This window comes from Tenrec ecaudatus, chromosome 6, assembly GCF_050624435.1.
Source record: "Tenrec ecaudatus isolate mTenEca1 chromosome 6, mTenEca1.hap1, whole genome shotgun sequence".
Classification (NCBI taxonomy): domain Eukaryota; kingdom Metazoa; phylum Chordata; class Mammalia; order Afrosoricida; family Tenrecidae; genus Tenrec; species Tenrec ecaudatus.
The window spans coordinates 125,775,246-125,803,142 of record NC_134535.1 but is presented as its reverse complement, the minus strand read 5'-3'; the positions used below and the strand labels follow the sequence as shown (position 1 = coordinate 125,803,142).

General features: G+C 42.3%; 1 protein-coding gene across 1 annotated transcript in view; it reads right to left on the bottom strand.

Moving 5' to 3' along the window:
- LOC142451656 (antigen WC1.1-like) overlaps nucleotides 1-27,897 on the bottom strand; it is a 208,777-nt gene that overhangs the window by 117,656 nt on the left and 63,224 nt on the right. The window contains exon 8 of the mRNA XM_075553369.1: nucleotides 9,128-9,442. Coding sequence (XP_075409484.1) covers nucleotides 9,128-9,442 — 315 coding nt within the window. The remainder of the gene's footprint in view (nucleotides 1-9,127; nucleotides 9,443-27,897) is intronic.

The window sequence follows — 27,897 nt, the reverse complement described above, 5'->3', positions numbered from 1 at the left end:
GATAAGAGTTGTATGAGCCCCAATAAAATGATTTGAACCAAAAAGATGTGCATGTGGAAATATGTGCCAAACTGCCGAAAAAAGATGACTGAAGAGGAGAAATATAGCGAGTGAAGGGCAGCCTTGCACTCTTTCCCCGAGGAGGGTTACTTGGGTGCAAAGTCCGTGTAACCCCGAGTGTGTGACTCTTTACATGTCAGGACTATTGCGCCAGGAACTTGGCAGAAATGCCCAGTGATAATGAGATTCCTTGTCAAAACAACAGGAATCTCCCTTAGGGCTGAATGTGCTGTAGTGTGACAATGTTTCTTACCTACCAACCAGGAGAACACCTAGTGTCTGAAGTCATGGTGCCCAGATAGCCCCTGAATTTGAATTTTTGCAAACTTCCTCCGTCAGTGTGCAAATGAAAACTGGCGAGTGGAGAACCTTGAGAGGTCGTCTCTCCCTGGAGTGGCTCTCCCTTCCGTCCTGACTCAATCTCCAGTCTTGAGTAGTTATTCTGTGCATATCAGGTAGCTCCCTGCTGGCTGGAGTGCTACAGGCTAAGCCACTTTCATGATTGAACACTTTATTTTACAGGCAAGTTTTGATAGTAAAATATTTCAAGATTTTTTTTAGGTGTTCTAAGCAGAAAACAAGTTGTTCACATATGAGTCTACACATTATAGAATCTCAGACAGATAGAAAAGTTGGGGGTTGGTGTCTTGGATATCTATCTTGAACGCCTAGGAATGCCATTCAACCTGTGATCTGGTTCTCAATGAAAGCACCTGAGTCAAGTGAACTTGTGGGTCATGTCATGCCAGATGATTTTCTTACAAATTTGAGTCTTAATAATTGCGTGTGTGACAGTAATTGATATGTTTTAATTCTATAATTTGTATTTGAATGATGTTGTTTACAAAGAATATTGAAAGTATCATGGACTACCAGAGAACAATTAAATATCTCTTGGACAAAGTATAGCCAAACGTTTCCTTAGAAGCAAGGATGGTGACATTTCATCTCACATACTTTCGGTAAGTTATAGGGGAGACAAGGCCTTAGAAAGGACATAATGCTTGGTAAAGATTTATAAATTGCAAAAGCCTCAATAGAGAAGAAAGATACAAATATTTTGGAAAACTCTTATTGAACAAGTGTTAAACATATTTCATCAGTGTCCCCTTAACCCCCGTGACATCACGGTGGGGGCCAGTGAGGTCGACCCACGTGGTGACAATGTCAGAGGAGGGACACCGAAAAGGCTGTCTATAAGGTGCTTGGTAGGGTTTCAGCAGAAATGTATAATTCAAATTTAAAAATCTCTGTAGTTATTATAACAACAAAAACGTTTCCTAGGTAAGGGTATCTTATAATTTATAATATACCGACTAGGCTGAAACTCACTGCTAATCTACTTCTTGAGCCTTGACATGTGCTCATCACCAGAGCTGTCAGTATTTCCCAATTTTAATCCTGCTGGACTCAACGTACACTGAGACTTGACTCAATGGTTTGGGTTGCAGATTTGGATGCTGCTGCTTTGAATAATGTAGCTTTGCTTGCCTGTACTACAATCACGACACTGTTTTTAAACTACAGCATTATTGTCATATAATTCACCAATTATACAACTCAGTAGTTCAATCACGTCAAGAAGAGTTGTTCAATCACCAACACACCACAATAAGTTTTAGAACATTTCCTTCAATCTTGTACTTAATAGTTATTCGTCCCCTATTTCCCCTGTGCCATACCCGCAAAGGACCTTTAATGCAGTTACTTTAGCTATACGTTTCCCTATCCAGGATTTCATATACAGAAAAATATAAAAAGCTCAATAGACATCAACAATAACAAAAACGTCCAGCAAGAATAGCAAAGTAAAACAGATAAGAACCTTGAAAAGAAAGCAGAAAGTATTAAAATGACATTCCAGGGACTAAAGAATTTGAGTCACATATGAGACTGATGAGAAAAAACAGTCATTAAAAAGATAATGTGCTTATCCTTCATTATTTATGTCTCTCCCATCCCCCCAAAAAAGTTTAGTAAGTTTAGGACCCCTCTTTGGTCTAGTTGGTGGGAGGTTAGAGTCTTCTCATTCTAATCAAAATACTTTTTATGTAGCAGGTTTTAGTTAGTTCCTATAGTTTACTAATTTCTGTTGAGTTGATTCCAACCAGTAGCAAGCCTGAAGGACAGGAGAGCTCTCCAGGGCTTCTGAGGCAGTATTATTTTCAGAAGCAGACTGCCATAACTGTTTTCCACTGAGCAGCAGGTGGGTTTGAAGTACAGATCTTCCAGTTAGCAATAGAGAGTTTAACCACAGTTCCACCAAGGCGTTTTGTCACATATTAGATATATGTGGATTAGGATCCTTGGTGGTTGTGTGGCTAGTGTTGGGATGTGATCCACGTGGTCAACAGTTCAAAACCACCAGTAGCTCTACAGGAGACAGATGGGGCTTTCTAGTCCCATAAGCAGTTACAGGCTCAGAACACACAAAGGGTCTCAAGGAGTCAGCATTGACTTGATGGCGGTGGATGCTGGCTTACAGTAAGATTTCACATCTATCAGATTAGAGCCCTATGAAGCAGCACTGTGGTTGAGATCCACAGTGATAGCAGCGATGGATTAAACAGTAAGCACAGTAGCAACAACTTAGAGCACGCAAGGGGCACTGTGAGAGTTAGCAAGGTGAAGCTGTGCAGTAGATATTAGTAAATCAGCACCGTGAAGCCTGTGAGTACTTCGCTTATTGAGGAATCTGCCTCTGAGCAGACTGCGTCAGAGGATTTCTGAGACTGTAAGTCATTACAGAAGCGCACTGCCTCCTAATGAAGTGACTGGTATGTTTCAACCATCAGCCTCCTGACTGCAGCCCAACAGTTGACCCATCTTGCCACCAGAGCCCTTACTATAAAATGCAGCCGAGAATAATGTATCAGAAATCCACTGTTGATATTGTTTGGCTAGGGGATGTGTGCTAGCAACCCCCCTCCTAGTCAGAACAGAAGAATGGTGACAGCCAGGGTCAGCCTGTGGATACAGTTGCATCTCATACCCTGTATGCTCCACCTTCCTCTGAATTCTGCCTCCGCACCAGGGTATCAGCACCACCACTGAGGAACACCAGGAATGTATAACCATACCAGAGCTACAGGATTAATTCGATAGGTACTCAAACTCTTCATTTTCATCATTTTTATGAGCTACTTTTTCTTTCCACTTTTTTATCTTTTTCGAAATAATAAATGGTATAATTCTGACTTTCAGGAAGATTGGTAAAATGGCTCAATTGAGATAACTGTGTCTTTGCTGCTATCTATGTGAGTGAGTTTTCTGAGGTCGCTGATCAGAGCCTCCGCTAGTTCTCTTATTCTGCTGTGTCTGTGTCTTGATTTCAAGGGACTTTTAAATCATCTCCACTGATGAAAGTTAAAAAGCATTATTTCTAATTAATAAACTGGATTTAATCAAAATGTAAACTTTGCTTTTGAAAATCTACGTGAAGGATAAGATCCCAAGCTATAGAATAGGAGAACATATTGAACATAGAATTGATGTGTAGAATATATATGTAGAACCCTCAAGATCTCAACATTAGCAACAAAAATATCAACTAGAACTGAAAAATACGTGAGCAGGTATTTCACAGAATTAGATACTGATAAAAAGAAATTTAGTGTTAGTAGCCTTCAAGTAGATCACCCAGTGAAGCTCTTGGATTTGCCTTCCTACTGTCATAGCCTGTAGACAGAATATGAGCGGCATTCATATCATTAAGGTCTTCTGAGCATCTGAGTATCAAGCTCTGTGCTGGGCTGAGTCCCTGAAGTGGCCCCAAGGCTGCACCACTGTCACCCAGTTTAGTCACTTATCTAGAGGACGTTTTATTGAGTATTGGCTATCTTCCAGGCTTGTGTTATTCTTATATTGAAAATTCCAAATCTCTGGGTCAGATGTGCTGAAAAACATGTGACTCAGAAACCTTAGTCACCATTAGCTCCCGACAGAGTCAGTTCCCCTTTGTCTAACTCAGTGTGTGCTGATCACAAGGCCAGCAGTTCTAACTCACTAATCACAGGAGAAAGAGGAGGCTGTTCTAATAAAGGTTTATAGCTTTGAGAACCCCAAGGGACAGCTCATCTCTGTCCTCTGGGGTCACTATGAGTCAGTATCAACTCAATAGTATTAGGTTGGCTTGTTTGGGGGTCCAGGTGTACATTGTTCTCACAAATCCAATCTTCTAATTCCACTTAATTCTTAAAGATAGGCACACACAAAATCCACTCAGGTCCTTAACTAAAGATGTGTGCCTCATAATTATTAAGAAATTTCATTCATTTTAATTGCAAAAATAATCATTAATTGTTGTATGTTGAAAGCATGTAGTAATCTAGACTACCATTTGTTGAAAATGACCCCTATCAATTTTCTATTCCAGATGCCTGAAATAAAAAATAACACTGGTTTAGTGTAGATCACTCATTATATATCTTTGTTATGTAGGAATATATTGTTCCTCATCCTGAAGAAGAAGAATGAATTCAAGGAGCTCTGTGGAATTGTCGCAAGGAGATGGCCTGGTGGGTAGGTGTTGGTCAGCAGCTCCAAACTACAAGCAGTTCTAAGGTGAAAAGATGGGATTTTCTATTCCTTTTAACAGTTAAACATTTTCAGAAACTCATAAGGGCAGTTCTATCCTGTCTTGTAGGTTTGCTGAGTCAGTATTGACTCCGTGGCAGTGAGTTTGGAGTGTTTATTTAATTATTTATTTTGTGGTGCTAGCAGGTAAGTGTTCAATTGTTAACGGCAAGGTCCATGATTCAAATCTGCAAGCTGCCTCATGGGGAAGAGATGAGGCTGTCTACTCCTGTAAAGACTCAGAAATCCTACATGGAGGTACGATGAGCTGGAATAGACTCTGTGGCAAGGGGGTTAGGTCATATTTATTATTCTCTGTCCAACCTGCAATCACGAAACTATCATCAGGAGTCTGGATGCTATTCTCCAGGTAGGCCTGGGTTGGGTGCTGCCTGCATACACAGTTATTAATTATTTGGGAAGGCAGCATTTTTGGGGGGGATCCTGAAGAATGCTGTCCAGGTTCTAGAGAATGGATCCATCCATCCTGTGTGGCCATGATTAGGAAGACCTGAATGGCTCAGCACTCACCTGAAGTAACCATTTCCTGGAGTCTCCTAGAGCAAATGGACACATGGCTCCTTCCTCTGGGTCATAAGCACTATTTGCATTGGAAGCTGCTACTTTGACTTTGAGATACAATGTCGTGCAACCTCATAGTGGCTTTTGCCGATCTGATCCGATCCGATCCAATCCAGTGTAAGCATGGGAAGAAGTGTAAGGATGACTCAGGGCTGGCAGTGATTCATTCTATTGAGCACAGGGTGTCTGTGGGTCCGAATTGACTGGATGGCGTCTCACAACAACAAGGGCCATTCTGACTCGAATTTCCTAATCAGAGCTGTTTGCTCTTCTGACAATCCAGTACTTTCCATAGTCTCCCCTCACTAGTCTAACATTCCAGATTGAGTGACTGTTGATAAATGACTGAGGATGCTTATTTACATGTGGTTCTTATATGAACACAAAATATCTCTTTAGTGGTCGGTTATTCTAGGAGTGACAGAGATGTATAATTCTCAGGTGAGGCATACAAATCTGATTTTCTCTTAAGCAATGAAAGTATCTTAATTACTTAGTATTAACCAATGCCCCTTAGTAGTCTCTAGTAGTCTCTCTCAGAGTGTTGTGTTTTTATATGCTTCCTAATAATGTCTGTTTTTCTTTTCTTAAAAAAATCATTTTATTGGGGGCTCGTACAGCTCTTGCCACAATCTATATAATGTCCTTTTTTCATAGATAATATTAAAATCAAGAAAACTTAAAGATTGTAAATCTTGAGTACAATCATCACCACTTTATCATGCATTTGTGTTACAGTGAACTACATCTATAACCATCCGTTTTTATTTTTTGTGCACTGTATCAGTAATATTATGCACTATATACAATGTTGCAGCATGTAATTTGCTGATGCTATTCTCAGATAGTCACTGACAAATATTCAATGTTAGGATTTACTATTAAAACACGTAATTGAAATAGTAGAATAGTAATTAAATGGAGACAATTTGATTTATATTGGGACCAATTTATGATGCAGTCATTGGAATAGAACGCTACTGCACATCAGGGAAGATCTGTAGTGTGTTCTTGCATGACACCAGAAATGACACAACCTGCGGAGGCTAAGTGACTTGGTGAAACAGAGAATAGGGTTGGCATCCAGACTTACACTCCTTTGTTCACATCTTTTGAAACTTCATTTGTGGTTTGGGAGAAAACACATGGATAGCTTCAAGCACAGAGATTAGTTTATGAGAGATAAAGGATAGTGTAGGTTTAGGGTGAGTGCTCCTCAGGGAGCCATGTATTGATTTGAATTAAACCAAACTGAAAATTATAGTCAGATGTAAATTTGTCTATTATCCTGGTGGTGCTATTCAACAACTATTGAAGTGCTAATCATGAAGTCAATAGTTCAAACACACCAGATGTTCTAAGGGAGAAAGATGAGGCTAATAGAAAATTATCGATACATTGCCACGAGATGGAATTAACTCAGTGGTAGTTTGTTTTGTGTGTGAGTTGTTGTTGTTGTTGAACTTAGGCAACTTATTTAATCAAATTTCAACATTGGGATATTTTCTGCCTACATTATCACCTCCTCTATACCCCAATCTCAGTCTCTTTCTTTCATTACAATTAGACGTACAGAATTCACATCAACATGCTTGATAGTCTTCACATCACACCTGGGCTTCCAGGTGCACAGAGACCACTTAGGTTTTCTTAGTCAGCATCTAGTTCTTTTTTTAAATTTAATAAATCTTTTTATTGGGTTCATACAACTCTTATCACAATCCATACATACATCAACTGAGCAAAGCACCCTTATACATTCATTGCCCTCGTCATTCTCAAAATTTACCTTCCACTTGGGTTCCTGGAATCAGCTCAGTTTCCTTTTTTCTCCCTCCCCCTCGCTCTCCGCTCTCCCCTCCCTCTGAACCCTTATAGTTTATAAATTATTAATTTATCTTATCTTACACTGCCTGGCATCTCCCCTCACCCACCTTCCCATTGCCCATCCCCCAGAGAGGAGGTTACACATAGATCCCCTAGATAGGTTCTCCCTTTCTACACCCCCTTCCCTCCGGGTGTCGCCACTCTCACTGCTGGTCTCGAGGGGTTCATCAGTCCTAGATTCTGTGTTTTCAGATCCCTACTGCACCGCTGTGCATCCTCTGGCCTAACCAGGTAGGCAAAGTAGAATTGGCATCATGATAATTGGAATGGGAAGAAGCATTCAAGAACTAGAGGGATATGAGTTTCATTGTTGCTACACTGAACCCTGAGTGACTCATCTCCTCCCCACTATCCCTCTGCAAGGGATGTCCAGCTTTCTACAGATGGGCATTGGGTCCTCATCACGCACATCCGTCATTCATGGTGATGTGTTTTTCCCCCCCTGCCTTTGTTGTTGGAAACCTGGTCCCTCGGCCATTCATGATCACACATGTTGGTGTGCTGCATTCATGTGGGCTTTGTTGCTTTTGGACTAGATGGCCGCTTATTTATATTCAAGCCTTTAAGTTCCCAGAAGCTATATCTCTATAGCCAGGCACCATAAGCCTTCTTCACCACACTTGCTTATGCACACTTTCGTCTTCAGCGTTTATGTGAGGAAGGTGATCACACAATGATGGTTTTTGTTCCTTGGTGTCTGATACCTGGTCCAATCAATACCTTGTATTCGCTTAGGCTGTGTGCTTCTTCTCTGTGGGCTTTGTTGCTTCTGAGCTAGATGGCCGCTTGTTTTCCTTCAAGCCTTTAAGACCCCAGACGCTATATCTTTTTGATAGATGGGAACCATCAGCTTTCTTCACCATGTTTGCTTATGCACACGTCTGTCTTCAGTGATCATGTCAGGAAGGTGGGTATCATGGAATGACTGTTTAGCTGGGCAAGGTGCTACTGTATTGAGCAAGTGTCAGCATCTAGTTCTTTACCCTCAGCTACTCTAAGTCGTCTTACCTTCTTCAACTATTCTCCTGATCGCTTTGCCTGCATTCTAAAACCCCATAAAACAAAGCCCCTCAAATTCACTTCTCTTTCAGCACTGGGGAAAGGAGCCCAGGTGGACACTGGATCACATGTGGGGTTGCTGCCGGCCAGGCCAGCTGTTCAAAGACATCATCCGCTTCTCAGGAGAAATATGAAACTCTCTGCCCTTGTTAGGAGCTTCATTCTTGGAAATACCCCGGGAAAGTTCTCTTCTGCCTGCGGTTGCTATGAGTAGGAATCAATTCAGTGGCAGTGAGTTTGGTTTTATATCAAGGGAAGCAGCATTACATATTGACACACCAATTGATCCTTATTATATCTTCTACTGGCTCGCAATTGCCTGTGAAGCATTCCCCAGTGTCTGAGATCACAGGGATGTTGTTTCAAAGGGAAAAAGGGAGAGAGAAGCTTTTCTAGGAATAATGGAAGGAGAATCCTGTGACTCAGGACAGTTGACTCTTAGTTTTATGGTCCTCACAGTTTCTTACTACTTGTATAGAAAGATATTTTTTTAAAGTTATGAAATTTGATTTTTATTAGGATAGTAGTCATGTGAAAAAATTCCCATCATTAAGTTGAAGCCAGCTCAGAGCAAGCCTACAGGGCAGGGTAGAATTGCCTTTGAATATCTGAGACGGTAACTCTTTACACAAGTAGAACCTCCGTCCTTCCTCAGAGGAGGAGCTAGTGGTTTGCAAACGCTGAACTTGGTCACAGCTCAGCGAGCAAGCACTGCACCATCAGAGCGTCTCTGGATGACAATAGAGAACACTATTTTCTTAGTCAAGACCACTGGAGATAGAAAACAAGCAGCTTAACACTCAGTGGGAAGTAATGATGTTTGTTCTTCATGGATGCTCTGAGTCACCAAAGACCATGAGTTCGTGGTTAAAACACTGTGGTTAATCAGTTACCCAATAGTCAAGATATGCTGTGCTCTGCAGCTTTCCTTTCTCCCAGCCAGTGGACAAGACAATAACCATACCTGAGCAGATGACTCCTGCGTCTTCTTCGTGATTGCAGTCATGCTGCCCCCAGCCACGGGATGGGCATGACCACACATTAGACTCCATTTCTGTGCATTCCAGGTCATCCAGCCAGATAGGACCTGATCCCACACCGAAGTGACCCCTTGGCATGGCTTCGAGGGCTTCTCCACAGCCGAGCTGTCTGCATACCACCTGGGCATCCTGCATGTCCCAGCCGTCATCACAAATGGTGCCCCAGTAACCTTGGTAATAGATCTCCACTCTCCCTGCACAGTGACTGTCCCCGTTGACAAGTCGGAGCTGTCTGCTATCTGAGGAGAGAGAGTCAAGTCAGTGGAGACATTTACACAGACATGAGAAGGGCTGTCCTTCTTTTGGGAATGCTCACTTGAGCAATTGACAACACTGTTCTTTGAGCTTGTGGAATCCACTGCGTCAGACATGAAGTCATTGTACCTTTGTGGCAACTCAGTCTGGTTTCCTACAGAAACAAAATGATCCAAGTCAGTAGCATTGAAGAAAAACTAAATTAATTCAAATGGAAATAAGCTTGTGTATGAAAGCTATTTCATAGGCCATATCACTGTCAATCTTCTCCTTTGTAAAATGTGAAGCCAGATCCTAAGAGCATGTACTAGGCATGTCAGAGACTGCCCTCAGCAATTCGTGGCGTTTCCCTCAGTGAGCAGAACTAGAGAATTCAGTCAGGTAGTCGTGGTCATGGACCAGTGGCTGAACAGACTTTTACAAACCAACCACAAGTGCCATCCAGCTGGGAGCTGAAAGTCTCCCTGGGAGCTCGGAGTCTTTAGCGCGGAAGTTAGAGCAATGAGGATGCAGTCAGGACCTGGGCTGCTCACCTGGCAGTGCTTCCGGCCAGAGAAGGAATAAACGGATGCCGGTTCAGGAGTGTGGAGTGCTCTGTGAGAGAACGCAAACCACAACAGGAGCTCCTGCACAGAGCGGGGCAACGTGTCAAACAGACTAAAACCCATGAAATGACCAGATTTACAATCTGACAGAGATTGTAGGAACCCCTGAGACTATGGCGCTTATATATCCTGCCAACCTGGAACCGAACTTACTCTTGTGGCTCAGAGTTCAGTCAAATAATAGACTGTCCTGTGAGGTGAACAAGGGCACCAGGGATGCATGCTCACCTTGGAACAGTCAACCACAGGGGACCAACCAGGGAACATTTACCCGGGGTGAATCCAAAGGGCAAAAGGGATCAGGAAGAAGGAAGGTGGGAAGAGGTTCCCACAGGGAGGAAGTGAGGAGAGCGCTCTGCCTGGTGGCACTGCTCCTGGGGCCACCGAACCACCTGAGCAGGAGCTGTTCAAGGGAGAATCAGAGTGCTCAGATGGTCTCCACATTCTCAGAAGGTCTCCACATCGAGTTAAACACATGGAAGAGACATTACGTTTGTGGGAGCCATCTACACTAAATGCTAACTATATTTGTAGAAGCAAGGAAAGCTTCAATTTTGGGGAAATAAATCTCTTAGATGTTAGCCAAGGACTGGTATGTTCTTTTTCACTCATGGAAGTTTCCACTTCAGTATAAGGGCTAATGGCTGAGAACCTGTGCTCCGAAAGGCCGGGAGCTGCGTTTGGACGGAGAAACATGGTAAGTTTCATGGTTCCTCCTTGTGGGTAGACTGATACATTTTGGGAATTGAGACCACTATCCACTCATCAGCTTTTCTCCTGAGATATTTGTGTAATACTGAAGCTATGAAGGAGGGGGCTCAAATAACTAAGCCATCACTTGGGAAGGAAGAGTGAATATTGCTTTATTTTTCCCCTACTGAGCAACAAATTACAGATTCTTATTTGGAATCTGTGAAGTCTCAGGACTCAGGAAAAAAAGGGGAAACAAAGTACATATGCTGGGCTCTGGGTTGAATTATAGACCTGAAGCATCATCATCAGCTGTTTGCTTTGCTGGAAAAAAAAATCCCAAAGCATTCTTTGAGGTGTTCGTATGTAGAATGCACACATTGTATTAGGACAGTTACCCTGTATGCAAAAAGAAGGGATCACGTGACAAATTACCCAAGTCACGAAGAGAGGGCCGACTAAAAGATAAAACCCTTGGTGTTGGCACCCTGAGACTTTATGGCTCAATGTCCAGAAGCATGGAGGAAAGGGGATAGGAAGCGGGTGAATCATGGAAAATTTGAATACGTTACAATGTACACGCCAATATAAGACTCAGCGACCCTGTAGGACAGGATAGAAGTATCACGGTGGTTTTCTGAGACTGTGACTCTCTGTCTGTTTTTTAAATTACTTTATTGCAGCTCTTATCAGGAGACAGTAACTCTATATGAGGTTCTTCTCAGGAGGCAGTAACTCTACATGGCAGTAGAAAGTCCCATCCTTCACACACAGGACAGCTGGTAGAAATAATCTCCTGACCTTTCTGTGAGCAGCCCGGGCGATAGGGCCCCACCAGAATCCTCAACTGTATTAAAATCACTAAAAGGTCAGTTTTTATGGAAAATTGAATGTTCAGAGTTAAGACATGAATAGTCCATTTAAAAAGCAGGTCATCTAAAAATGAATAAGAAATAGAGCATGAACAGATGATTGCTCCCCATGTTCATCACAGCACAGTTATGCAAGAAGGAGGAAACAGCTGGAAATAGCACGAAGCTGGAAACAGCCTAAATTCCCATCATAGAAGAATGAATAAAGAAACTGGTACAAGCCTGTGCGATCATGAAGTGTCGACCTACATAAACAAGATGATCCAAGTCAGTAACATTGAAGAATAACAACTTAAATCATTATTTGCTGCACAAGACCTTTTCAGAGTATTAAACAGCAAGGGTATTATGCGCTTGACCCAAGCCATGGTATTTTCTGTAGGCTCATATGTCGTGTAGTTTGTAAACCTTGGGCTCTGACTTACATGGTTGGCAGTTGGAACCACTAGCAGCTCCATGGGAGGAAGACTGGGCTTTCTACTCTCCTTATAAACAGTTGTAGTCTCTGAAACCCACAGGGGGCTCACTATGAGTCAGTATTGACTCAATAGAAGTGATAGAGTTTGGCTTCTTGTGCATGTAAAAGTTGGACATTGAATAAGGAAGATCGGAGAAGAATCAATGCATTTGAATAGGTAGTATGGGTGAGGAACATTGAAAGTAACATGGACTGCTAAAAGGACCAATCTATCTGTCTTGGAATAAGTACACCCAGAGTGCCCCTCAGAGGCAAGGATGGCAAAGCTTTGTCTTATATACTTCAGAAATTTTGTTAGGAGAGACCAGTTCTTGGAGTTTGACATCATGTTTGGTAAGTAGGAGGGAAACACATAAGAGGAAGTTCCTCCAGGAGATTGAGACAATGGGTGCAACAATTGGCTCAAGCATAAGGAAATTCATGAGGATCTCGCAGGACCAGACAATGTTTTGTGCATAAGGTTGTAATGGGTTGGAACCAACTCAATGACAACTAGCAACATCAACAATGAATAGTGGTCTGGAGCTACCATACATTTACTGTCTATCACTTTTACACATATTACTATTTTAATGTCCACTTTCTTTCTTTCAGGAGTTGGTCTTACTTTTAATTGTTTATTAATTTTAAATCATTTTTTGGAGGCTCCTTCAGCTTTTATAAAATTCCATACAACATTTGTATAAAGCATATTTGTACATATGTTGCCATCATGATTTCTAAACATGTACTTTCCATTTGGACTTGCTTTCTTATGACATGCATTAATCTTGTTGGCCTGGTTCTGCCTCTGTGAATGATTAATAATGATCTCTATTATGAAATGATAATGATATCTCTTAGATAAACCAGAGACATATGCAAACAGATATATTAATGGATTTGAGGTAGATAAAATAACAATTAATTCTTATGACGTGGCGCAGGTTCATGGCCGCCTTCATGAAGAGGTCATTGAAGGTATGGGTGTACAGGAGAGTGTGGTGAAGAAACCAGATGGTGCGGTGCTGGGCTATCAACAGGAACAGTGTCTGGAGTCTTACAGGCTTGTCTTCCAAGAAGCAGCCCTCTAAGTGAGGATCAGCTAAGTCCACATGGGAGAATCTCACCAGCCTATGCAATTCAGAGATTGTAAATAATCAAACCCAAATCTGAAGGAGGAAGTGGTATCAGAGCTTAAATTCTGAACACCCAGTTTGCAGAAGACTGTGGATGACAGGGGAAGGTCCAAGTGCATTTGCAGGATCCTCACATGGACTGAGTCTTCAGTGAATGCCCTCTGACCATAATCGAGGGATGTGCACAGCCTGCTACCAGACAGAGAGCAATGTAAAGTCAATATAGTGAGGTTAAAACCTAAAACCGCATCGTTTGATCTCCCTTTTGACCTACATCAAGGTTATTTCAGTTTTTAATATTTTTCCTTTCTCTTTGATTGAGTTTTTTGTATGTATGTTATGTAGTCATTGTTATCGTTTGTTTTCTCTGTAGGATTTTGTATGATTGTGTTATCTTTTGTTATTTTTTCTGTATAAGAAATTCAATATAGGTAGATCCATACAGACACTAATTGCTAGGGGAAAAGCAGAGCAGGATGGAGGGAAATGGATAGTGAACAGCAACGAGTAAGGGAAGAAAATATTCTGAAATTGATTGTGGTGATGATTGCACTAATCTCCTTACTATGACTGAATGATTAGACTGCATGATGTGTGAATAAAACACTACTACAAGCCATTACTTCATAACTCCTAATAAAGAGCACAGACAATAACAAGTGTTGGCAAAAGTGTGGGGAAATGGAATATTTTTCCGTTGATATTTTGTATATAAGTTGATGTAAAACTGTTTCTTGGAAACAGTTGGAAAGAAATTTCTCAAGAAGTTAGATTCTTTTCAACCGAGTTTTCTCTGTTATGTTTTTTTATTTATCTATCTATCTATCTATTTATTTATTTATTTATTGTTCTGTGTTATTTCCTGCTCTTCTGCATGTGAAATCCAGGATAGGTGTGGTAGTTACATAATTTCAAGTCAACTTGATACCTAAAGTGTAGAGGTGGAGTCTAGCCTGTCCATCATGTCACAGCCTGGATGGTGTCTCCTTGAGGGTGCGGCTTTTTCAAAAGGAGGGTGTTGGGATTCTCCCCTCTCTGTCTGTGCCTTCACCCTCCATCTGGTGAGCCACTCTGATACCTGCAACCTCTGTGGTTCGGCCTCCGCTATTGAATCCCCACAACTTATCACCCACCAGCCTGTGACATTCCTGCATCTGCATCATTGCATGTGACTGAGTGAGTCTAATAAGGGACTTATGGTCTAGTATTGAACTTATGGACTCGTCTTGGACTTATGGACTTGATCTAGACTGGGCTGGGATATTTTCTTGATCTACGTATCTAAGTGTCTCTGAATTTGTTTCTCTAGTCAACCTTGCCTGTGGTAGTTACCTAATCTGGTGTCAATTTGGGACTTGAGAGGATTAAGAGTGAAGGGGTGGAGTCTAGTCAGGAAATCTTATCATAGCCAATGAGGCCTCTGTGTGGGCATGGCTTTCTCCTGAGAATTTTAGGAAAGCTGATTTTTCCTCCTTGGTGGCGAGAGAGGCTCGACTGTTGGAGACTCTCTACTGACAAGTGTGGCTCCCTGTGAGACATCCCTGAAGAGAAGGCACATAGAGTTACTCTGATGCATCCAGAACCCTGGACCTGAAGAAGCCATGTGGAGACCCCTGGCAGTGCTGAGATGCTTAACATGCCACTGGATGCAAAGACTTTCTACCCACTGGCCTGTGATCCTCCTGTATTCAGTGCCATTTCATGTATTTCATGAGTCTGAAGTGGACTTTATAGATTGGTATCAGACATATGCGCTAATATGAGACCTGTGGGCTTAGACTGGACTGGGTTGGGATGGTTTCTTAATGTAGAATTACCCTTTATATAAAACTCTTATACACACATGAGAAACACATGGAATGTTTCTCTAGTCTACCTGGACAAACATACTGCTTAACACAATAGGTAAATCTTTAGAGACAGTAGCTGCATTAATAATTTCTTGAGTTTGAGGGAAATGGAGAACTAATAATAATAAGTATAAGAGCATGGGAATGTTTACATTAATGTAATAATGGTTGCATAACCCTTTCCAATATATTTGAATTATTGTATGATATGTGAATTGCAGGTCAATATGTCAATGAAATGGCTAAATTAAAAAAATTGACTAGTTGAGAAAATTAGTAAAATTGATAAACTCCAAAAAAGGTTAATCAAGAAGAACAAAAAGAAAAGTAGCATGTTAATGCTACTAATGTAAACAAAGAGATTATGGCAAATAACATGCACTTTGTTTGCAAAACAATAAGAATTGCGGAACAGAGTGTAAGTGAACATGCGTGGTACTTGAAGGTAGGGGTGGATGAATTTTTTTTAAAAAGATACTACTACATATATATATTATTTATTCAAATTAATCATTTTATTGGGGTCTTAAATATTATAACAATCCATCATTCCATGGTATTAAGCACACTTTTACATTTGTTGCCATCTGTATTTCCAAAACCATTTGTTTCTACCTGAGCCCTTGCTGTCACTCTTCTTCCCCGCTTCCCACCCTCCTACCTTTGTGAAATCTTCATCAATTATATATTATTGTTGTCATTTCGTGCCTTACACTGTTCCTTGTCTTAATTCACTCACCTTTCTGTTATTTGTCCCCCTGGGGGTTGCTATATAACCAACCTTGTGATGGGTCCCCTCCCACCCCCAGCCCCCGTCCATTCCCATGCCTTCATGATATTACTATTCCCACTACTGTTTCTGAGGGTTTTATCCATCCTGAATTCCATCTGTCGAAGGCTCTTTTCTGTACCTATGTGTGTACTCCAGTTTAGCCAGATTTGTAAGGTAGGACTGAATCATGGTAATGTGGGGAGGAAGCATTCAGGAACTAGAGGAATTATGTATGTTTTGTTGGTGCTATACTGCACCCTGGTTGAATCATCCCTTTCTTGTAACCTTCTGTGAGGGGATGTCCAATTGTCTACAGATGGGATTTATGTCTCCACTCCAGTCCCCCTTTTTGACATCAATATAATTGTTTGTTTGGATATTTTTATACCTAAAAACTGATTAGGTCAACACCTCATCATCACTCAGGCTGGTGTGCTTCTTCCATGTGGGCTTATTTTCTTTGCTGCTACATAGCTCCTTGTTTAACTTCAAGCTTTTAAGTCCCCAGACACTACATCTTTTGATGTCCAGGCACCATCCACTTTCTTCACCACATTTAACTTTCGTGATTGTGTCAGGAAGGTGAGTATCAAAGACTGCCAGGTTATTAGAACAAATTATACTTGAGTGAAGGGAAGCCTTGAGTAGAGGTCCAAAGTCCGTCTGCTCTCTGAATATTGAATGAAGTTTTGAACCCGAGGGAGAGAGACCAAAGCCAATATCCACAGTCTGGGCATCCAAGTCTGAGCATAATGTCAAAGAATGAAAAGGACCACTGTGGAAAGCAAATCCCAAGTCAAATGATAACGAATTAATTTTCTTGTAAAATGGCTTGCTCTCTGAGTGTGCTCGTTGTCAGGGTTACCAGCCCCTAACACATCATCATGGGTCTGGTAGGCGCAATTGTACAGCGATAATAAGTAAAGATTATAGTAAAGTCATAGAGAGCACGAGAGATAGGAGGGAGATTGAAATAATGGAGTCAGATGTATTTCATAGTAGCATGCTCACCTTAGCCTGCCTTGGTGGCCCATGTGAAAGAGAGATAGATAGGGAAAGGGAGAGGGAGAGGGAGAGGGAGAGGGGGAGAGAGAGAGAGAGAGAGAGAGAGAGAGAGAGAGAGAGAGAGAGAGAGAGAGAGATTGATATTGATTTATTGTTAACCAAGGCTTTTATATTCTCTGGGGATGTGAAAGCCCCCTAATTACAGGTGAGGACATAGGTCACAGGAAAAGGTTGTGCTATAGGTAACACAGTAATGGGAGGGTGGTGATCTAGGTATCCACGCAATAGGAAAGGGAGGTATTGGGGGTACACATGTGACTAGATGTGTGGATGGAAGCCTAAGTTAGGAAGACACTGAGCCAATATGACCTGTTCTCTGGTTCACTATAGAAACCCTTATCAGTAGGTAGTAACCCTGCCCTACAGGGACCAGACTAATGGCTGCAAGTCTTTAGGGAGAAGTGGCCTATGGTCCTTAGCAGCAGGGAGTGGGCCCTACCTGGGGTGGGACCAGACTGGATTCTGACAGCTGACTGCCTTCAGGGAGGGAACTTGACAATCATTTACCATTAGCTTCATTCAAGCAGTGTCCTAAGTCTAACATATATTTGGGGGAAATGACATGGGAGAAATCCTTCTGTTTCCCACAGCTCATTATTATTTATGCATTGTTAGAGCTTTTTTCTGCTCAAGTACCCTGATAGTAAAGAGATGTACACTGTGAGACATGAATGATAGCAGTGTCAGAAAGCCTAGTCAAACAGAATGAAATTCTGCTGCAGAGAGTGGGACAGGACAGAAATGTCATAGCAGAAACTACCGTGTTGGGGTGATGAGAAGAATTGCTCCATTAAAGGTGAGGGCGAATATAATCTACATGTTTCTCAATATTTATGCATCTGTATCTTCACTGAGAGGCCTTGGTTAGTGGCCCTTGGCTTTTCTGCTTAGAGGTTTGACTTTGGGTTTTGTCTTCTGGTTGGCTCCTCTGGTTGGTTGTGGGTACCTAGTCTTTCTATATATGCATGTATAGTGACATATATAATCAGAGCCATTGAATAGGAGTGTGGTGGCGCAGTGGTTACACATTGGACTGCCATCTGCAAAGTCCGCAGTTTGAAATCAGCAATTACTCCTTGGAAGAAAGATGGGGCTTTCTACTCCAGTAAACAGTTACAGCCTCAGAAACCCACAGGGCCAGTTCTTTCCTGTCCTCTAGGGTCTCTATGAATTTCACTGATACGATGGCAGCGATTTTAATTTTAGTGATCCATTGAAAGTCAGCTCAATGAAGGCAACTACTATGCTTATCTTTTTTATTTTTTATTTTTTCTTGTGACATAGGCAAAGGCTTAAAGAGCAGGTAATCAGGTTTACAGTTCACAATTCAGATGTTTTTTGTTTTGTCTCATTCATTGCAATCTCCTCAATTGCAATGCATTTCCTGTTTGCAGTTACCTCCTGCAGTTCCTGTTTCCTTTTCTACTTTCCTGACCCTTCTGAACTCTGCCCTTGGGTACCAGCTGCCCCTTGGATCTTAAATGGCTGATCACAGGAAGGTGTGAGAACCTCACTAGTGTTATAGTTTCTCTTATATTGCTGTCTATTGTTTAGCTGAAAATTGAATCGCTGTGGTGAGCTGAGGAATGAGCTCACCAGTTTCTTTCTGACCAGTCAGACTGCTTTCTTGGGTGATTTTTAGTTTTGTTCCACATTTTTCTCTGATTCTTCCCAGGACCTTCTAATAGGTTCCCTTTCTGAGTAGTCAGTAGAGGTAGACAGGCAGCATGTACTTCAACAGCTCTCCACCTGTGGATCACGACCCCTTTGAGGGTCTAATAACCTTTTCCCAGGGATAACCTGCTACATAACAGTAGCAAAATGACAATTATGAAGTAACAACGAAAATAATTTTATGGTTCAGGGGTCACCACAACATGAGGAACTGTAGTAAAGGGTTGCGGTGTGAGGAAGGTTGAGAACCACTGCTCTAGTTCTTCTGGACTCAGGATTATCGAGACTGGTGATCACATGGTCCATTAATCCCTTTGACTAATTTTTTTTACGTACTGTTAGATTTTATTTCACATTTCTTTAGATTTGCATAATTCCCCCCTCCTTTGGATGGGGACAGACTAATACTTGCATTTTACATGGCTACCCAGGAGCTTTTAAGTTGCTACTCACCAAATTAAAATGCAGAATGTGTGTGTGTGTGTGGGGGGGGGGGTGTGTGTTTCTGTCTGTGTGTGTGTGCATGCGCGCGCGCGTGTGTGAACTATGTTATGCCAACTAGACGCTCTGGTAGTGTAATGGTTATTCACTGGGCTGCTAACTGCAAGATCAGCAGTTCAAAGTCACCAGCCACTACTCAGGAGAAAGACGGAGCTTTCTAATCCTGTAAAAAGCTGACCATCTCAGTGACTCACAGAGGCAATGTACCCTGTCCTGTGGGGCTGCTCTGAGCCAGTGTTGACACACGATGGCAGTGAGTTTGGTTGGGTTTTCATTTGTTTATGTCAATTGACCTTTGTGTCCTCTGAGACTATGTTCCTGTTCCCCCAGGACCAACCACTCATTCATTCCCTCAAGGCATTTATGTGTGTCTAAGCGTTTTCACAACTTTGCTCCCAGTATGTGCTCCCACAATCATGGATACATGCATTCATGGATAACGTATTTTCAGCAAAGGCAAGTACACACAGATAGATGTTCTCTGTCAAACGTCTGTATGTTCACGAGTCTACTCCTTTTCTCCCTCCCACATCTGCTCCGTCTACATGTCAGTCCACGCATGAACTCATCGATCACAGGTATTGCAGGATCGTGTATTGATCAGTTCTTACCTCTCTTGCTTTTAACCCTTGCAAACCTTTCAATGTGTGCTCTTGCTCCATCACTTTTTGCCAACCTCCATCTCATTGTTCATTCCCCCGCATCCATGAACACTTCTCTATTCTGTAGACATTTACTTCTCCTCTCAGCCTTGTAACCCTCAAAGAAAGTTTCTTTCAATGTGAAAATCAATTATTGACTTAAAAAATACAAGTTGCACACAATCTCTGTCCCTTGTGATTGACTTATTTTTCAGCATCGTGTTCTCCTTCATTAACATGAAATATTTCACAGATTCATTGGTATATTTTAAATGGTATAGAGTGCTATGTCTTAGCTATTTCTCTAGATGTGTACCAAGTGGAGGAGTGCTTGTTATATAGCATGTCTTTTCCAAATTTTGAGGATATACTGTCATCCAGAGTGGTTGTAAAACTTACAGTCCCACCAGCAGTGTATCAGGGCTCCACAGAGCCAGCATTTGTTGCATCTGTGTTGGGTTTTTTAAACTTTGCTATTAATGCTGTGGTAAAGTTCTATCTCCTTGTTGCATGATTTTTTTTGTTTTTGCATCTCTTCAATGGCAAAGGATCTTGAGCATTTCTTCATGTGTTGCTGACTGTATGAAAGTCTTCATTGATGTGCTCTGCCCATGTACTAATTAGATCATCTATTTTTTTTGTCGATGTTTTGGAGTTTTATGCAAATTCCAGAGAATCGTCTCCTCTAATATATCATTGCCAAATATTTTCCAATTTTTTTAGGAGTCCTGGTGGAGTATTGAGTTATGTTGTGCTGCTAACCTCAAGGTCCGTTTTTCAAGGGCCTCATTTCTCTGTGGGAGAAAGATAAGGCGTTCTGCTCCTGTGAAGATTTATAGCCTTGGAAGAAGCTTGGTGCTCAAGTCAGACTGACTCTGCTATAATTTATTGTGCCAGCCTGGCCGATAAACACAAGTAGGATTAACTGAAGGGCAGAGGGATGGATAAATGGCTCGGTGAGCCTCACCTTGGTTGTTCTGTGCCTCAGTTTAAAGGGGTACACTACCTGTCGGATGCCTAGCCTGTGGACTGTGTTGCTATAAGTTGAAGTCCCTTTAAGCCCACATGATTGGAATGTTCATCTCTGAAGCTGAGTACTGACAGTTGATGACAGTTGGGGACCTGCCTTGCTGTTTGCTACCTGGGTATATATAGCCCAGCTCTCTCTACAGAAGTGGACTGGCAACTGGCGGCTCTCAAGCCTTAAAGGACTGCTAGTGTCTCACTGCTTTATAATTTAACTGTTAATTTCTTGTATTATCTATCTGTATATTATTTAACGGTTTATTTCTCGAATTATATATCTATCTTTATAAATATATTTATATATAATTACAAGCAATCTGGTTTGTCTATCTAGAGAACCCTGTCCAATACATTTTGGTACCAGGAGTGCTTCTAGAGAAATAAACTATAAATATGGATTTCTTTGATTGGTTTTACAACCTATTTAGTCTTGACGGGGATACGTCTACTACCTGTACTAATCCATGGTGTGAAATAGCAAAGATAATACCTAAAGTAGCACCTAAAGTAGATGACGTGCTGGATAAAGGAGATGCTCTAGGCAATCGTATATTTGATATTTTCCAGGAGTTTTGTGATAATGACAAGTATAGGGAAGCTGGTTGGCTGGTCCTTCGTACAATGGAACGTGTTATTAAGGAGAGGGATGATCTCAGAGCCTCAAAAGCACGCCTCAGGTGCAGACTAACAGATTTGAAAACTTCCATCTGTGCTACAAAGGAGAGCCTTCTCTCCTCTAGTAAAAGAGCTGACATTGCTGAGAACCAGGTCCAGAGTCTCATTATATGAGTGGCTGAATTACAACGGCAGCTGAATTGCAGATCTAGAGTAGTGTCTGAAACCAAAGTAAGGGCATTAATTGGGAAAAGTTGAGACCCTGAAACATGCGATGGGAACATATGGGCTGATGATCCAGAGAAGAGGATATTGAGCCCTTAGAAACACCTGAGCAGATTAGCCAAACTATTCAAGTTGATATGCCAGGTGGGGCTGCATCAGTAGCATTACCTGAGGAAATTGCCTCACAAGATATTGCTGAGAGCACCCAGGAAACACCCTCACCACCCATTATTTCCGCTAGACCTGTCACTAAAATTAAGTCTCAGAAACCTCCTAAAGGTGAGGTTGAGAGGATTATCCAAGAAGAAGTGCGCTACACACATAAAGACCTGCTCGAGTTCTCAAATGCGTACAAGCAAAAGCCTGGAGAATACCCCTGGGAATGGTTACTAAGGGTGTGGGGTACTGGTGCACGAAATGTAATATTAGACCAGTCTGAGTTTCTGGATATGGGACCCCTAAGCACAGACTCTTCTTTCAATGTCTCTGTGAGACAGGCTAAAAAAGGATCTAAGTCTTTATTTGGTTGGTTCAATGAAGCATGGACTGCCAGATGGCCTAGATTAGGCCAACTTGAAGCACCTGACCTACCTTGGTACACTGTAGAGGAAGGCATCCAAAAGCTTAGAGAAATTGGTATGTTAGAACGGATCTATCAAGATATTCCCATAGATCCAAAAAGGGGGTGTCCTGAAGACATACCCTTTACCACAACCATAAGGAACAAGTTTGTGAAGTGGGCCCCAGCATCTCTTAAGACTCCTGTAATTGCTATTCTATGTGCACCAGGATTAACAGTGGGCACTGCCCTAAGTGAACTCCGACATTTGCCCACAATGGGGCTGATTGGTCCCCGTGATGGTAGAGGGCAGGTGTCAGCACTGAATCAACAGAGACAGTGTGGGCGTGGTTATAATAGACAACAAGTTTTCAATAATAATCAAAGCAACCTGTCCCGTGTGGAATTATGGCATTGGCTACTTAGCCACGGTGTCCCTAGGAATGAAATAGATGGGAAGCCTACTAAATATTTACGTGATCTGTACAGGCAAAAGAATGGTAGATCAGGTGAACAGCAGAATAGACAGTCATGATCACTCAATCAATTCCCAGACCTGAGCCAGTTTACAGACCCACAACCCCTTGAATGAAGGGGAGGCCGGGTCCCTTGTAAGGAGGATCCTGATACATCACTGAAGGTTTATACTGTTAGTCTTTCTTCTAGCCTTCCCCAAAGGGACTTGCGGCCTTTTACAAGAGTGACTGTTCATTGGGGGAAAGGAAATAATCAAACTTTTCTGGGATTACAAGACACCGGCTCAGAACTGACACTAATTCCAGGAGACCCAAAATGTTTCGAAGGTCCACCAATCAGAGTGGGGGCTTATGGAGGTCAAGTTATCAATGGAGTTTTAGCTCATGGACGCCTCGCTGTGGGTCTTGTGGGCCCCCAGACACAACCTGTGGTTATTTCCCCAGTTCCAGAATGCATCATTGGAATAGACATACTTAGTAACTGGCAGAACCCCCATATCGGATCCCTAAAATGTGGAATAAGGGCTATCATGGTAGGAAAGGCCAAATGGACACCATTAGAACTGCCATTACCTAGGAAAATAGTAAACCAAAAGCAATGCCGCTTTCCTGGAGGGATTGCAGAGATCAGTGCCACCATCAAAGACTTGAAAGATGCAGGGGTGGTGATTCCTACTACATCCCCATTTAATTCACCAGTTTGGCATGTAAAGAAGACAGATGGATCCTGGAGAATGACAGTGGATTATCGTAAACTTAACCAGGTTGTGACTCCAATTGCAGTTGCTGTCCCAGATGTGATTACATTCCTTGAGCAAATTAATACTTCTCCTGGTACATGGTATGCAGCTATTGATCTGGCTAATGCCTTCTTCTCCATACCAGTTTCAAAGGACCACCAGAAGCAGTTTGCCTTCACATGGCAGGGGCAACAATATACTTTCACAACTCTCCCCCAGGGGTACATCAACTCTTCTTCCCTGTGCCATAATTTAGTCCGAAGGGACCTTGACCACCTGTCTATTCCACAAAATGTCACACTGGTCCATTATATTGATGACATTATGCTGATTGGACCCACTAAGGAGGATGTATCAAAGACTCTAGATTCATTGATACAATATCTGCGTACAAGGGGTTGGGAAATTAACCCAACAAAGATTCAGGTACCCTCCACATCAGTAAAATTTCTAGGGGTCCAGTGGTGTGGGGCATGTCGAGATATTCCTAATAAAGTGAAGGATAAGCTATTACATTTAGCACCCCTAACGACTAAAAAAGAGGCACAATGCCTAGTGGGCCTCTTCGGATATTGGAGGCCACATATTCCTCACTTGGGTGTTCTACTTCGACCTATTTATCAAGTGACACGAAAAGCCTCCATTTTTGAGTGGGGCCCAGAACAAGAAAAGGCTCTTCAACAAGTTCAGGCTGCTATGCAAGCTGCTTTGCCACTGGGACCATATGATCCAGCTGACCCAATGGTGCTAGAGGTGTCAGTTGTAGATAAAGATGCAGTGTGGAGTCTTTGGCAGACCCCTATTGGTGAATCACAGTGTAGACCATTGGGATTTTGGAGTAAAGTCTTGCCATCCTCTGCAAGCAACTACTCCCCCTTTGAAAAACAGCTGTTGGCCTGTTACTGGGCCTTGGTGGAGACTGAATGCCTCACCATGGGCCACCAAGTCACCCTGAGGCCTGAATTACCTATCATGAACTGGCTATTGTCTGACCCATGTAATCATAAAGTTGGACGTGCACAGCAACACTCCATTGTTAAATGGAAGTGGTATATACGAGATTGGGCCAAAACAGGACCTGAAGGAACAAGTAAGCTGCATGAAGAAGTGGCCCAAATGCCAACAGTCTCCACTCCTGTCACATTGCCTCCTTTCTCCCAGTCTTCACCTATGGCCTCCTGGGGAGTTCCTCACCATACTTTAAGTGAAGACCAAAAAAGTCATGCTTGGTTTACAGATGGCTCTGCACGATGTGCAGGTGCCACCCGTAAGTGGACAGCGGCAGCACTACAGCCCCTTTCTGGGATCTCCCTAAAGGACAGTGGTGAAGGGAAATCTTCCCAATGGGCAGAACTTTGAGCAGTGAACCTGGCCGTTCAGTTTGCATATAAGGAAAAATGGCCAGATGTGAGATTATATACTGATTCATGGGCTGTGGCTAATGGCTTGGCTGGATAGTCAGGGAATTGGAAGGACCATAATTGGAAAATTGGTGACAAGGAGGTGTGAGGAAGAGGTATGTGGATAGACCTCTCTGAACGGGCCAAGAAATAAAGGTAATTGTATCTCACGTGAACACTCACCAAAGGATTACCTCTGAAGAGGAGGAATTTAATAATCAAGTGGATAAGATGACACGTGCTGTGGAGACTGGTCCTCCTCTTTCCTCTGCCACCCCTGTTATCGCCAAATGGGCACATGAACAAAGTGGACACGGTGGCAGGGATGGAGGTTATGCATGGGCACAGCAACATGGACTTCCACTCACCAAGGCTGACTAGGCCAATGCCACTGCTGAGTGTCCTGTTTGCCAGCAACAGAAACCAACATTAAGTCCAAGATATGGGACAATTCCTCGGGGAGATCAACCAGCAACTTGGTGGCAGGTTGATTACATAGGACCACTTCCATCATGGAGGGGACAGCGTTTTGTTCTTACTGGAATAGACACCTACTCTGGATATGGATTTGCCTTCCCTGCACGTGATGCTTCTGCCAAAACTACTTTTCGTGGACTTACAGAATGCCTCATCCACCGGGCATGGCATTCCACATAGCATTGCTTTAGATCAAGGAACTCACTTTACAGCAAATACAGTGCGGCAATGGGCCCATTCCCATGGAATCCACTGGTCGTATCATGTTCCTCATCATCCTGATGCTGCCGGCTTGATAGAACGATGGAATCGGCTCCTAAAGACACAATTACGGTGCCAACTAGGTGGCAACAACTTGCGGGGCTGGGGCAATGTTCTCCAGGAAGCTGTATACGCTCTAAACCAGCGGCCAATATATGGTACTGTGTCTCCAATAGCCAGAATTCATGGGTCCAGGAACCAAGGGGTGGAAGCTGGAGTGGCACCACTCACTATTACTCCCAGTGATCCCCTTGCAGCATTTTTGCTTCCTGTCCCAGCAACCCTGTTTTCCTCAGGCCTGGAGGTCCTGGTCCCGAAGAAAGTAACTCTCCCACCTGGAAACACAGCACAGATTCCACTGAACTGGCAGCTGAGAATGCCCCCTGGGCACTTTGGACTTCTCATGCCTTTGGATCAACAGGTCAGAAAGAGTGTCTCCGTACTAAGTGGTGTGATTGATCCTGATTACCAAGGAGAAATTGGACTGGTACTACATATTGGAGGTAAAGAAGAATACGTCTGGAATCCAGGAGATCCCATAGGCTGACTCTTACTGTTACCATGCCCTGTTATTACAGTAAATGGTAAGTTATAACAACCCAATCCTAACAGGACTTACAATGACCCAGACCCCTCAGGAATGAAGGTCTGGGTCACGCCGACAGGCCAAAAACCACAGCCAGCTGAGGTGCTTGCTGAGGGCAAAGGTAATACAGAATGGGTAGCAGTAGAAGGAAGTTCTACCTATCAATTATGACCACATGATCAATTGCAAAAGCGAGGCTTGTAATTGTCAATGTATTTTCTTTGTATGTGAGTATTGCGTATATTTTCTTTGTTCAAGTATGTTATATCAGATATAATTTGACTCAGTGTGTTTTCATTTATATGTATGATAGATGATTGATGATAAGTATAAGTGTGATTTCATTAATATCTGGAAATTATGTAAGTATGTATTGGTAAAGAATTGTGTACAGGTTCCAGGCTGGCAAGGGGTGGATTGCTATAGTTTATTGTGCCAACTTGGCCGATAAACACAAGTAGGATTAACTGAAGGGCAGAGGGATAAATGGCTCGGTGAGCCTCACCTTGGTTGTTCTGTGCCTCAGTTTAAAGGGGTACACTACCTGTCGGATGCCTAGCCTGTGGACTGTGTTGCTATAAGTTGAGGTCCCTTTAAGCCCACACGATTGGAATGTTCATCTCTGGAGCTGGGTTCTGACAGTTGATGACAGTTGGGGACCTGCCTTGCTGTTTGCTGCCTGGGTATATATAGCCCAGCTCTCTCTACAGAAGGGGACTGGCACCTGGGAGCTCTCAAAACATGAAGGACTGCTAGTGTCTCACTGCTTTATAATTTAACTGTTAATTTCTTGTATTATCTATCTGTATATTATTTAACAGTTTATTTCTTGAGTTATATATCTATCTTTATAAATATATTTATATATAATTACAAGCAATCTGGTTTGTCTCTCTAGAGAACCCTGTCCAACACAGACTCAATGGTATGGAGGGTCTTTTTTTAAAGTCGGTTTTATACTTCGTATTTTTATCCACCTTGAGTTTGTTTGGTAGAAGGTATGAGATATGGATTCTATTACATTTTTCTGCAAATGGGCATCTAGTTTTGTCAGCTTTTCTTAATGAATATTGGCCTCTTGTCAAAGATCAGCTGTCTGCAGGTAGAAAGATTTACTTTTGGATTCTTAATTCTGTTCCATTGGTATGTGCCTATTGTTGAACTAGTAGCAGGCTGTGGTGAGCATATGCGGGGAAAAGTTATGAAAATTATTTTACACATAACCAAACGGGTTGAAGGAATGACTGCTTTGGCTTTGGGGCTCAGGACTACACCATAGTCTCAGGGAAACCAAGATCAATCAATTGGCACATTTTCCACAATGATTGTGTCCTACATTCTGCTTTGGTGGGTAACCACATGGATGAACTTTGAAAACATTGTGTTCCATAAAAACCAATAAATCTCATAGATATATAAACATAGGTGTGTATGTTTGTAAACATTAATTCATAAAAATTGAGCTATTGGCCTATGACATATATTTATATGACAATACATTTAGGTAGTAGATGGACTTTGGACCTCTGCTCACACCATCCCACAATGCAAGAGCACTCTGTTCTAACAACCTGCCTTCTGTGATGAATTGAGGGAGTACTTGAGTAGAGGCCCAATGACCATCTGCTATGTTAGTACTAAACCTATAAGTATATGTGCACAGATCTATTTCCCATCCTCATATATGAATATATTTACATATGCTCATGACTGAATGTAGACCTCTATAAATGCCCTTTGCCTGCTAGTTCTTTCCTCTATTTCTCTTTACTTTCCTCTTGTCCCACTATCATGCTCAGCCTTCATTT